Consider the following 12,314-nt stretch of genomic DNA (forward strand, 5'->3'; position numbering starts at 1 on the left):
TCACAGACCTAAAGCAGACAAAGTGACAAGAGAAAAGTTTCTTAAAAGCCATTGTGAGCATTAATGGAGAGGCGAGGATTACAGATAATGTAATAAACCTTCTATGAGTTATGGCTTCCTGAAAATCTAAATGAAACCTTACCTGCAGGAAGAAAATTGAGAGTATCGATTGCATTTTGCCCATAGGTTTTCGAGACTGGGTTCCAAAGGAGCTTCAAAGAGTGGGCTGTGTGGAGCTGTTAAACACAGTCCAAAGGCGAGTCCGGCCCAAGCTCCACGTGTTTGGTGGAATACATGAAGGTAAGAACAGAAGAAAGGAATTCCCAGCATGTGTCATTATTCATGACCTCATTCTACAAGGGGAGACCTTAGCAAAGGTGGGAATAACTGCAGCAGGGCTTTTCAAACTGTTTTTAGCAGTGGAATACTTTTTATAATATGAAATGTTCTAAGGAGTTCTGACCATATAAAGATGATAAATATTTTACGTGGAGCTGCTCTGTTTTAAGCAGAGTGGAGGGTGGGAAGCAGGTCTGGCATGCCTTATCCCAAACCCAGCACTCCCCAAGACAATTTCTGGAATCTTTGGGCTCTGTTGAGGAATGTTTGCTAACCACTACTGTAAAGCAACTCTGAGTTAAATATGGAAAATTTTTCTATTTAAGAAAGTTAGAGGAAATGGCCCAGCTATTAGACTAAATAACTTTCATAGTCCTTTCCAACCTATAAATATTGTATTTCATATAGAATATACGCAAAGACCCAGAAAGATAAGACATTCTCTACTGTAACTTCAGGCATACCGTAAAAGCTGTGTAACAGAAGTGGCAGGAACTTGTACATTTGCAGGGAGACATTCCTTAGTAACCTTAGAAAACCATTTCAGACTTCTCAGAAATTATTAGGACTATTAGTTGAGTGAGAAAGAGCAATTAGGTCTTCCCTGAAAAGAAACTAGTCTAGTTGCCATTATCTGCCTTTCAAGGGTAAGCTGAGTCAAGTTTACAGAACCCAGAGTCCTCACAGGAACCTTTGGGGCTTTGGGCTTTGTCTGCTCTGCCATTTTCAGGCCAGGGGTAACTTGACCTATGGACAGATACAAAGCCTCTTTCTTCAAGCCTTGGTTATGTGGCCCTCCTAAGCTGCCCGGTCCCACATGCTAGTGTGCAGCAGGTGCGTTTAGGAAAGCAGCCTCCGTGTTCTCTCCAGACGCTGCCTACAACTGCTCTCTGGTGTTATTTAAGAATCTGCAGTCAAGTTGAGGTGTTTAGGGTTATGTGCTTGATGAGGCAAAAAACAAAGTTTGCTTCCAAAGCCCACACGTCTAGTGGCTTCCTGGTTAGAAAAGGTAAAAAAGCATATTGAAAACCATCCAACAGAAGCCCAGAAAATTGCACGTGCTCCAAGTGCAGGCATCAGCTAAGTGGATGGAAAAGAGGGGTGATGCTCCTGTGAGTCTGCCTTGACTTTGAGCCTATCCCTTACTCCCTGGAAAGGAGGGCATCTGTCTAAGACATGCTAGGGGAGAGGTGCACAGAGGGGAGACAGAGACATGGGAGCTCACCTTTGGGGCCATTATCTTGACAACAGGTTTGAATTCTTGCAGCATGCCTGTGAGTTTGCATTTCATCATTTATTTTTATAATCATTAATTAGCTTTAAACTACCTAAACTGACAATTGGGGAATTCCACTGAAGCCCCAAAACAATAAACTTGCTAAAAAGGGAGGAGATCATATTCAAATATGTCTTGCTTTTATTCACTTAAGACAACTAAAGAGGGCAGCGAGAGGGCAAATACCAACCTCTTGATGGAGAGAGATAACAAGACTTTATGACTCCAGAACTAAACACTGCACAATGAAATGACTCTTCTTTTTCTTAAGAGATCCTTCCATTGACCCGCATTAAGCTCTCCACAAGCTTACTTGGGGAATTTTTAGCAAATGGGTGGGGTGGTGTGGGGGGAACCTCACCAGTTATTTCTGTAAATCCTGGTAATTTTTAATTTTTTCCATGAGCATATTTTTCTGTGCCATAAGAGCCTGATACAACCTAGAATTACAGATTCTTTCAGAGAATATAAGGCAGCAAATACAAAGTATCCAGGGAAATTTACAAACATGCTAAAAATTTCAATATATTGAAGTTTTTGAAAGGAAAGTAAATACCAAAGATCCAGAGAAACTTTCTTAGCCTTCTTCAGTAGGTCAGTTTTGATTCAGTGTCCAAGTATGCTTAAGGAAGCCAAGGTTAAGTGCTTGGCTATTCACTGAAAGGTTGTCGGTTTGAAGCCACCAGCCCCTCTGTAGGAGAAAGATGTGACATTCAACTTCCGTAAAGGTTACAGCTTTGGAAACCCTATGGGGTAGTTCTACCCTATCCTATAGAGTCACTGTAAGTCAGAAAGAACTCTGGCAATGGGTTTTTGTTTTGTTTTTTTTTTTTTTGGTTAAAGTGTGCTTAGGAAAAAGTGTCCCAATGTGATGTTTCCTTGTGTCACCTGGACATTTGACTAGTTATGCTTTTGAGTGAAATGGAGCTGTTCATGGATACCACACAATTCAAGTAAAATGGGATCAAATTCATTATTAAGGTCTGTTGTAGCAGGTTAAGGAGTACTGCATAGATAAGTGAGCAGTGCACCCCCATCTCCTCCTTCTCAATTGCATGTTCTTTCCCTCCTTTACCTGCCCGGAAGCCCACTTGGAGTTTGGGTGTCTTTGGGTCTCAGGAGTTTCTCATGTCACTCCTTTTGTTCCCCAGAACTCACTAGTAAATATAACGCTTAGAAATAAAAATAATATTTTTAAAAGAGGGAAAATACTTTTCTTTTTTTCTCACTGGTAAAGAAACCACACCCTTACCCCCACACACAAGTTTAGTGTTTCAATAAGAAATTTAAAAAAAATCCAATTTCCTTTGAAATAGAGGACTGTTCCTTTAATAAAAATAGAATAAAATTAGGTGACAGCTCCTGAAAGCTGTTATGTCCAGAAAGACTCAACTGAATTTCATGTCACTATTCACTGGCAAATACTTTTTTGTGTGTGTTTTCCTTGCCTGATGGACATGCATTAAGTCACCATTATTTCTACATATTGCAGTAAGTGTGACACTCTCTCCCCACAGGTTATGGCATCATGACGGATGGTTACACAACCTACATCAATGCCTCAACGTGTACAGTCAGCTTTCAACCGACCAACCCTCCAATTATATTTGACCTTCCAAACCCACAGGGTTCCTGAAGCTCTAATGCTCAATTGGAATGTGAGGAAAGGTCTATAAACTGCCATTTTTCTAATTATAAAACTTACATTCTCTTACTTGTTTATTTCCAAATCCCGTAAGTCCTTTTTGTAAATGCTGGAACATGAACGATGCTAGAGGTTGTGCTTCTCCTTTATTTTTCTTTCTTGAAATGGGGCATCCATTTGAAATCAAAGGAGCATTGTGAATTTGTAAAATAACTTCTGTTTTCTCAAAGGCCACGCCATTGTTAGTGTTCGCCAAAGGACAGCCAAGCTTTTTTTTTTTTAAAAAAAAAAAAAAGTGATAGAAATCTTATTTTAATATGCTTTAAGCTGGAGGAAAAAAAAAGAAGAAGAAACATGTAGGCAGTGTTTTTTTTTAAAAAAAAAAAAAAAAAAAAACCACCCAAATTTGCACAACTGTTTAAGAGTATTATTGGAAGTATTTTATTTTTTGATATTTTGTTGTTTCTTTTGTCATTGTTTTCTTGGTAATACCTCTTTTTTGCAGATGTGGCCTGATTTATAGCAATCTTCTCAACAAAACTAGATGTGGAAAAAGACTTCTTCCACATTCTCACTGTAAAGAAAGCTCTGTCCAGGGAAGAAACCGGCCCTTGTTGGAAGGATGGCTTAGCTAGTGAGATCCATATTGTGCTTATACAAGGTCTCATTGTTTGTTTCTTTTTTAAATTATTTTAGCTTTAAAAATATGGAAATGGAATCTGTCAGGAGCAGGTATTTCATGCAGTAAAAAAAAAAAAAGTGAACGTGCAGACTCCTTTTCAATATGGGTTTATATATATAAGTATTTTTTGTGTATTATGACTAAGTTAGGAGTTTAATATTGCCAAGGACAGTACAACTGCAAAGGGATGCTGTACAGCAGCAGCACATCAGACATCTGAAGAAGCTAACACATTTTCTCAGAACTCAAGGTCTTAAAGAGCTTGAGTTAAATCAAAGTGCAGTTGCAAGCGTGTATAGATTTAAATGGATGCAATGAAAGTTAACTAAAATAAGGCTTAGTTGTCCTTTATATTTAAATACCCTGAATTGTCTTCTTACTTCCTCCCCTCCATTTTGCACTGTGTGTCGATGCAATCTTCTCTAGCACAAGATATTGTTGCTAATAGTCATTTCTGTTTTCCCATTGTAAATGCTGTTGAGCTTTATTCTATTTTATGTTATCTTGTTAATGAAATTTAGGAAAGCAGTGTTTCTTTAAATTTATTGTGATATTCTATATCTAGCGGCCTTTATATGCAAATAAAATTGCAAGATTTTTAAATCCGTGCTGTTTGGAAGGGTTGAGTGATGGGAGGAAGATGGTTTAGTCCTCGGGAAGAGGGGATTTATTCATATGCGGCATCAGTGATCTCTTTCAGAAGAATTATAATAAGTGACATTTCCCCCCTAATTGTCGATACATTTTTCTTACCCACCATCCACATGTCAGCAGATAGATCAATAAGGCACTCAGTGTGTTCTTTCTTTCCATCATGCTATGATCTATCTTGGCATACATTTCAGGGGTGAAGATCTCATCTTTTCCTATTGTAATTTCTACAGGAACAGAGTGACCGCTCAGTCAGCGCTGCAGACACTGTTGCTGCCATGTGCGTGGTGGGTAGGAGGTTGAGGGGGAGTGAGCTGATAATAGAAGAATGACTGCACATTCTCATTGTCACCAAGAGCAGTTATCCTATATCCTTTTTTTTTTTTTGAATGATGCCCCCACTTGAAATGCTGTTACAGGCAGAAGTGGGAGGCAGTGGGGTGGGAGAAGTTAGTTGTATATTCTGTTTTCATTTCCTCTGAAAGAAACATTGAAGAAAAACAGCATGATCTTGAACTGCAGTGTATCCCAAAAGTCATCCTTCCATTGCCCATGAGATTATACTCTGATGCATCTTCCTGCTTTCCATCTATGGAACATGTTTTCATGTGACCTCTGAAATGAGTTCTTGGTTTCAGTTCCAGCAGAATAGAGAATATTCTAGGCCTGAATTACAGCTCTAACTCATGTGTATCATTTTAGACAATTGCTGCTGTTAATATTGATTAGGGTGTCTCAAATGCTACCTACAACCTGTAGCAGTTACTTTAGCCCAAACTTACAGAGGAGATGCCTGATGCTCAAATTTCCCAACCAACTGTGGTCTGTGATGGGAGTAGCTAAGATGGGCCAAGAGAAAGTCTGTAAGCACTTATCAACCAACCTTTTATTGATTTGTTGTATCAGTAGAAGAGGGTACAAACTACAAGTCCATGTGGAGGACTGGAAGAAAAGGTGCGCTGAAGACAAACATCACCTGGTGACTATATGAGAAGCTATGCTAAGATTTCTGGAAAAGCAGGCTTTTCAGGGACAGGTGGATGATCATGATGACAAGTGTGCATGCCCAGCCCTTGAGAACACCCACAAACTGATTAAGCTAAGCACTTAGTAAAATTGCTTTCCATTGTGTGGGGACAAGAAGCAACCCAGTCTGCCAAATCTAAAGGGGAAAAGATAGCCTGGCTGACACAATGAGCTTCCTTCAGCCAGTTCACCATTCTGTATGAACTGCCTCCATGGTGGCCAGGTCATCCAGAAGCCTGAGACTTTCTCCACTGGACCTTCTGACAAGGAAACATGCAACATCACTCTTACAAATTGGACACCTTTTGTTTTTCTATCACCGAGCACTCTTCTGAGCACATCTCACGCTTTATTTCTAATCTTCACAAAACACGGGGAGGTCACATTAGCCCTATTTTATAGATAGGAAACTATGGTTCTAAAAGTGGGAGCTCTGGTAACGTAGTGCCTAAGGCACTTGACTGCTCACCAGAAGGCTGGCAGTTCAAACCCACCAGCCACTTCTCGGAAGGAAGGTTGGGCAGTCTACTTCCGTAGTGATGCTGCTTCGGAAACCCAAGGAGGGGTCGCTATGAGTCAGGCAGACTTGATGGCACATAACAACAACAAAGGAAAGGAGAAGATTCAAAACCAGGTCTGCCTGACTCCATAGCCCATGCCTTTTGTATCACTCTGTCTCTGGACTGGAGAAGTTGATAGCTCAGGAGCTGATATGATGCACGTGGGCCTGGCAAGATTTCCAATCTCACATAGGTGCCCACAGGAGCACCCTGCAGCAGGATTTGTGACAACATCCTGTTGGACCGCTTCCTCTGTGCTTGAGGGATGGCACAGTGCTGTGCATACGAGCATGAACTCAAGCCAGAGTAAGCTTAGTACTTAACCTCGCTATAAAAAGGGGTTGGTGATGATGAAATTGTTGTGCTGTATGAATCAATATTTGCAGAGCACTGCCTGGCATCTAGGAAGTGATGTGCATGTGTTTATAAAATAAGGTCACCCCTGCTGTGGTTTGCGATTCTCCAGGCAGGATTCTGTCTGTTGACTCCTCACTGTCCAAAGCGTCGGTGGCATTGTTGCTGAGAAAGTGAGGTTGTTTGAATTCCTTGGAAACTATAACAAACCTCTCTCCCTAAGAATATGGACAACCCAAGGGTATTTGTAAGAGGCAAATAAAGGAGCCTCACTTTCCAGTTTGGTATCCTATTTTGCAAAATCCCTTCTAATCTGAAAGTCAGAGGGATCTGTACTGTTTCCAGTTGCTTAAAAGGGCACCCATGGATTTGAGTGTTTCATGAAGCATTTCACCATTTGGAGTCTTTCAATCCCATCCTATCATCTCCTTCTAGCTCATTTAGTGATTTTTTTTCCCATGTTTTTTCCTTCCATTTCCTTTTGTCTTACAAAGATGCTTGGGGTTACTGAAATCCCCTGAAGAGGCAGGTCAGTGTTACTCTGACGGGTGACCAGAATTAAGCCTGCCTTCATCTCCATCACTTAAGTAAATAAATACTATGACCCAGGTCTTAGGTAGAGAGAAACAGAAGCTGGGAAGATCTGGGGATTTGTCAATGGCAGATAAAGTGCTTGCTCTGCTCCAGAATAATGCCCTCAAGTGTCACCTTCACCCAGCAAGGATGCCTTCCTTCAGCAGAGTCAATACCCATATTCCCAATGCCCAATTCTTACTTTCTAAAAGCTTTAAGGTGCTTTTCATTTAATTATTACAGCAAACTGAGGAAGTCCACGGTTAACCTCCTTCACTGCTAACCAATTCAAGTCCAGAGGCACCTTGGAAGAAAAGCATGGGGATCTACTTCTGAAAAATCAGCCATTAGAAACCCTTTGGAAGACAGTTCTGCATAATGCAGAGCTGTCATGAGTTGGAATTGACTCAGTGGCAATTGGTGGCTTTGAGAATTTAGCCGTGAGCTGAGGCATTTGGAAACACGGTTGGACTTGGGGTAGGAGGAGATTCGATGTGGGAAGGGGTTCAGGATTGGATAGTCTTAATATATGATGTCACGTAAAGCTGTGGGCCCACTTTTGAATTATTGTTGTTAGGTGCCGTTGAGTAGTCTCTGACTCTTAGCAGCCCCATGCACAGCAGAACGAAACACCACCTGGTCCTGCGCCAGCTCTGTGATCCTTGTTATACTAGAGCCCATCACCAAAGCCACTGTGTCAATCTATCTTGTTGAGGGCCTCCCCTCTTTTGTTGATCCTCCACCTTACCAAGCATGGCATCCTTCTCCAGGGAATGGTCCCTTCTGACAACATGACCAAAGTAGGTGAGATGAAGTCTGGCCATTCTCACTTCCAAGGAGCATTCTTGGCTGCACTTCCTCAAGGACAGATTTGCTAGTTCTTTTACCAGTCCATGTACTTTCAGCATTCTTTGCCAGCACCACAACTCAAAAGCATCAATTCTTCTTCGGTCTTCCTTATTCATTGTCCAGCTTTCACATGCATACGAGATGATTTAAAATATCATGGCTTTTGTCAGACACACCTTATCCTCAAGGAGACATATTTGCTCCTCAGCACTTGAAAGAGGTTCTTAGCAGCGAACCTGCCCAATGCTATACATCATGTGATGTCCCAACTGCTGCTTCCATTGACGTCAATTATAGAACCAAGCAATGTGAAGTCTTTGACAACTTCAATCTTTTCTCCATTTATCATGATACTACATATAGGTCCAGTTATGAGGATTTTTGTTTTCTTTATGTTGAGATACAATCCATACAACAGACTGTACTCTTCATTCTTCATCAGTACAACAGACTGTACTCTTCATTCTTCATCAGTAAGTGCTTCAAATCATCCTCACTTTCAGCAAGCAAGGTTGTGTCATCAGCGTATCTCAGGTTGTTAACAATTCTTCCTCCAATCTTGATGCCATTTTCTTCTTCATATAGTCCAGCTTCTCAGATTATTTACTCAGCATATAGATTGAATAAGTGTGGTGAAAGGATACAACCCTGATACACTTCCTTCTTGATTGTAAACTATGCAGTGTCCCCTTGTTCTGTTTGAACAACAGCCTCCTCATCTATGTATAGGTTCCTCATGAGCACAATCTAATGTTGTGGAATTCCCATTCTTCTCAATGTTATCCACAATTTGTTATTATCCACACAATCAAATGCTTTTGCATAGTCAATAAAACATAAGTAAACATCATTCTGGTATTCTTTGCATTGAGCTAAGATCCATCTGACATCAGCAATGATATCTTTTGTTCCACATCCTCTTCTGAATCCAGCTTGCACCTCTGTGAAAGTTCTATATCAATATACTACTGCAACCGTTTTTGAATTATCTTCAGTAAGATTTTACTTGCATGTGATATTAATGGTATTGTTTGGTAATTTCCACATTCTGTGGGATCACCTTTCTTTGGAATGGGTACAAAGACAGATTTCTTCCAGTCAGTTGGCCAGGTAGCTGTCTTCCAAATCTCTTGGTGTAACCAAGTGAGTGCCTAAGGTTCGGCATCTGTTTGTTGAAACAACTCAATGGATATTCCATCAATTCCTGGAGCCTTGTTCTTCACCAATTCCTTCAGTGCTTTGACTTCTTCCTTCAGTCCCATTGGTTCTTGATCATATGCCACCTCCTGAAATGGATGAAGATCGACCAGTTCTTTTTGGTACAGTGACTCTGTGTATTCCTTCCATCTTCTTTTGATGCTTCCTGCATCATTCAATATATTGCCCAGAGAATCTTTCAATATTGCAACTTGAGGCTTAAATTTTTCCTCATTTCTTTCAGCTTGAGAAATGCTGAGCATGTTCTTCCTTTTTGGTTTTCTAGCTCCAGGTCTTTGCACATTTCATTATACTAATTGGCTTTGTGTGCTCAAGCTGCTCTTCGAATCTTCTGTTCAGTCTTTTATCTTGTCATTTCTTCTATTTGCTTTAGCTACTCTCCACTCAAGGGCAAGTTTCAGAGTCTCTGCTGTTGTCTATTTTGGTCTTTTCTTCTTTTCTCATCTTTTTAATGACCTCTTGCTTTCTTCATGGATGATGTTCTTGATGTCATCCCACAATTCTGGTTTTTGGTCACTGGTGTTCAATGCATCAAATGTATTCTTTAGATGGTCTCTAAATTCAGGAGAGATATACTTAACATCATATTTTGGCTCTTGTGGACTTGTTTTCTTTATCTTTAACTTCAAATTGAACTTGTGTATGAGCAGTTGATGGTCTGCTCCACAATCAGCTCCTGGCCTGATTTTGGCTGAAGATATTGAACTTTTCCATAGCCTCTTGCCACAGATGTAGTCAATCTGATTCCTGTGTATTCCATCTGGCAAAGCCCATGTGTATAGCTGCCATTTGTGTTGTTGAAAAAAGGTATTTGCAACGAATAAGTCTTTGGTCTTGCAAAATTCTTTCATGCTATCTCCAGCATTGTTTCTGTCACCAAAGCCAAATTTTCCAAGTACCAGTGATTCTTCTTTGTTTCCAACTTTTGCATCCCAGTCACCAATGATAATTGATACATCTCGATTGCACATTCTGTCAATTTCAGACTGCAGAAGCTGATAAAAATCTTCAATTTCCTCATCTTTGTCTTTGGTGGTTGGTGCATAAATTTGAATAATAGTCATATTAACTGGTCTTCCTTGTAGGCATATGGATATTGTCCTATCACTGACAGCATTATACTTCAGGACAGATCTTGAAACATCCTTTGTGATGATGAATGCCATGCCATTCCTCTTCAAATTATCATTCCCGGTATAGTAGATCGTAGGTTGTCTGATTCAAAATGGCCAGAACTGGTCGATTTCAGCTCACTAATGCCTAGGATACCAATCTTTATGTGTTTCATTTCATTTTTGACAACTTCCAATTTTCCTAGATTCATACTTCATACATTCCATGTTCCAATTATTAATGGATGTTTGCAGCTGTTTCTCTTCAGTTTGACTCCTGCCACATCAGCAAATGGAGGTCTTGAAAGCTTTACTTTACCCATATCAGTAATGTTGATTCTATTCTGCTGATGCAGTTCTCTCCCAGTTGTATTTTGAGAGCCTACCAACCTACAGGGCTTGTCCTCCTGCACTGTATAAGACAGTATTTCCAGGCTATTTATAGAGTTGCACAGCAATGTATCAGACAGTGTTTCTCTGCTTTTCATAAGGTTTTCCCTGGCCAATTCTTTGAGAAGTGGATGGCTTCTTCCTTCTTCCTAGTCTATCTCAGTCTGCAAGCCACACTGAAACCTGTGTACTATGTGCAACCCCACTGGCATTTGAAACACCGGTGACAAAGCCTCAAGCCTCACAGGAACACACCAACACAGTACAACAAACCAACAGACAAGTTTGTCTCCCTTAGCTGTTTGAAACCACTCTGCCCTCCCATTACTCGGATCTCTGCCACTTTCCTGACACTTGGGGGTGGGACCTGGGTCCCTCCTCTTACCTGGAACCCTACCACTGCTCTTTGCCCTGCCCTCATCCCCTGGCTTTTCTCTCCTTTCCCCTACTTTCCTGCTTTGGAATATCAGCTGCTACTCCTTGGAGAGAACAAGTAAGAGAGAAAGAAGGGCTGCTCAGGCACAGGGAGACAGCTCACGGGGTAGGAGTGCATGGAGGGATGGTCACAGGGAAACGGTACCTATCAGGAGGAAGTGGAAGACGAGATGTTGCATTGTGCTAAATAGTGGTCAATGTCATGAGACAAAGTGTATGTGATCTGCTGTATGGAAAGCGTATTTGCTCTGTAAATTTTCACCCAAATCACAATAAAAAATAAAAATTAAAAAAAAAAAAAGGAACATCAGCTGCTAAAAGAAATAGCTTATTTTCCTCCTACCTTGTAATTAGTAGCAGGATTATTGTGTGTCTCAGTTCTATAGCTTGGGTCTCCCAGAAGTTTAGAGCTACATTTCCTTCTCCTTTTCTAACATCCCCTCCACCTTCCCTCCCCTCTCCTGAAAACTTGGAAAAGAAAAACAACTGATTCAGAAGCCTCACCTTCCTGCTCTTCCCTCAAACCAAACAAACCAAACTCACTGCCATCCAGTGGATTCTGACTCATAGCAACCCCCACTGGGTTTCCAAGGCTGTAAATCTTTATAGAAAGTAGACTGCCTTAACGCTGTTCCCTAGTACACATATAAAGGCAGCCTCTGCAGATCATGAGAGGTTCAGAGAGTCAGTGGTACCACCATGGTCACACAGCAAATCAGAGATACATCCCCAAATTAACATTTGGACTCTAAATTGTGAACATGTACTGCCTTTCCAGCTTGACATTCCAAGAATAACTGAAGATGGAGAGATCCCTTTGTCTAAGCATACTGTGAGTCGGATCTGACTCAACAGCAGTGAATTTGAGAGTTTTGAATGTGATTTTGTAGCAAAGAATGAGATTTCTCTTTCTGAGGAGAAAACTGGATTACTTGGAAAAAACCACAGAGTCTAGCCTCCAAGCGCTCCTACAAAGATTTATTTTCTTTCTCTTCAACTAGTCTACCTATGAGAATTCTTGTGAGCAACTGATTCCTTCTCCTGCAAGGGAGGGCTGAGGGCATGACTCTGCCTTTCCTACCTCAGAACTTCAACAACTCTTTTGTCACATTTTGGACATGCATGTGAATGTCAGGTCTGGAGGCTGTCGGGTGTTGACAAGAGCCCCAGCATTGGAATCAGGCATGCTTGTTTTCAGATCCCA

General features: G+C 40.9%; 1 protein-coding gene across 1 annotated transcript in view; it reads left to right on the forward strand.

Moving 5' to 3' along the window:
- Positions 1 to 3,251, forward strand: part of MPPED2 (metallophosphoesterase domain containing 2) — a 220,206-nt gene extending 216,955 nt beyond the window's left edge. Inside the window, exons 5-6 of the mRNA XM_007943298.2 lie at positions 187 to 300; positions 3,133 to 3,251. Coding sequence (XP_007941489.1) covers positions 187 to 300; positions 3,133 to 3,251 — 233 coding nt within the window. The remainder of the gene's footprint in view (positions 1 to 186; positions 301 to 3,132) is intronic.
- Positions 3,252 to 12,314: the final 9,063 nt, after the last annotated feature.

Source organism: Orycteropus afer, unplaced genomic scaffold (assembly GCF_000298275.1).
Source record: "Orycteropus afer afer isolate SDZICR_OR568_19922 unplaced genomic scaffold, OryAfe1.0 scaffold00103, whole genome shotgun sequence".
In the NCBI taxonomy this organism is placed as follows: Eukaryota; Metazoa; Chordata; class Mammalia; order Tubulidentata; family Orycteropodidae; genus Orycteropus; species Orycteropus afer.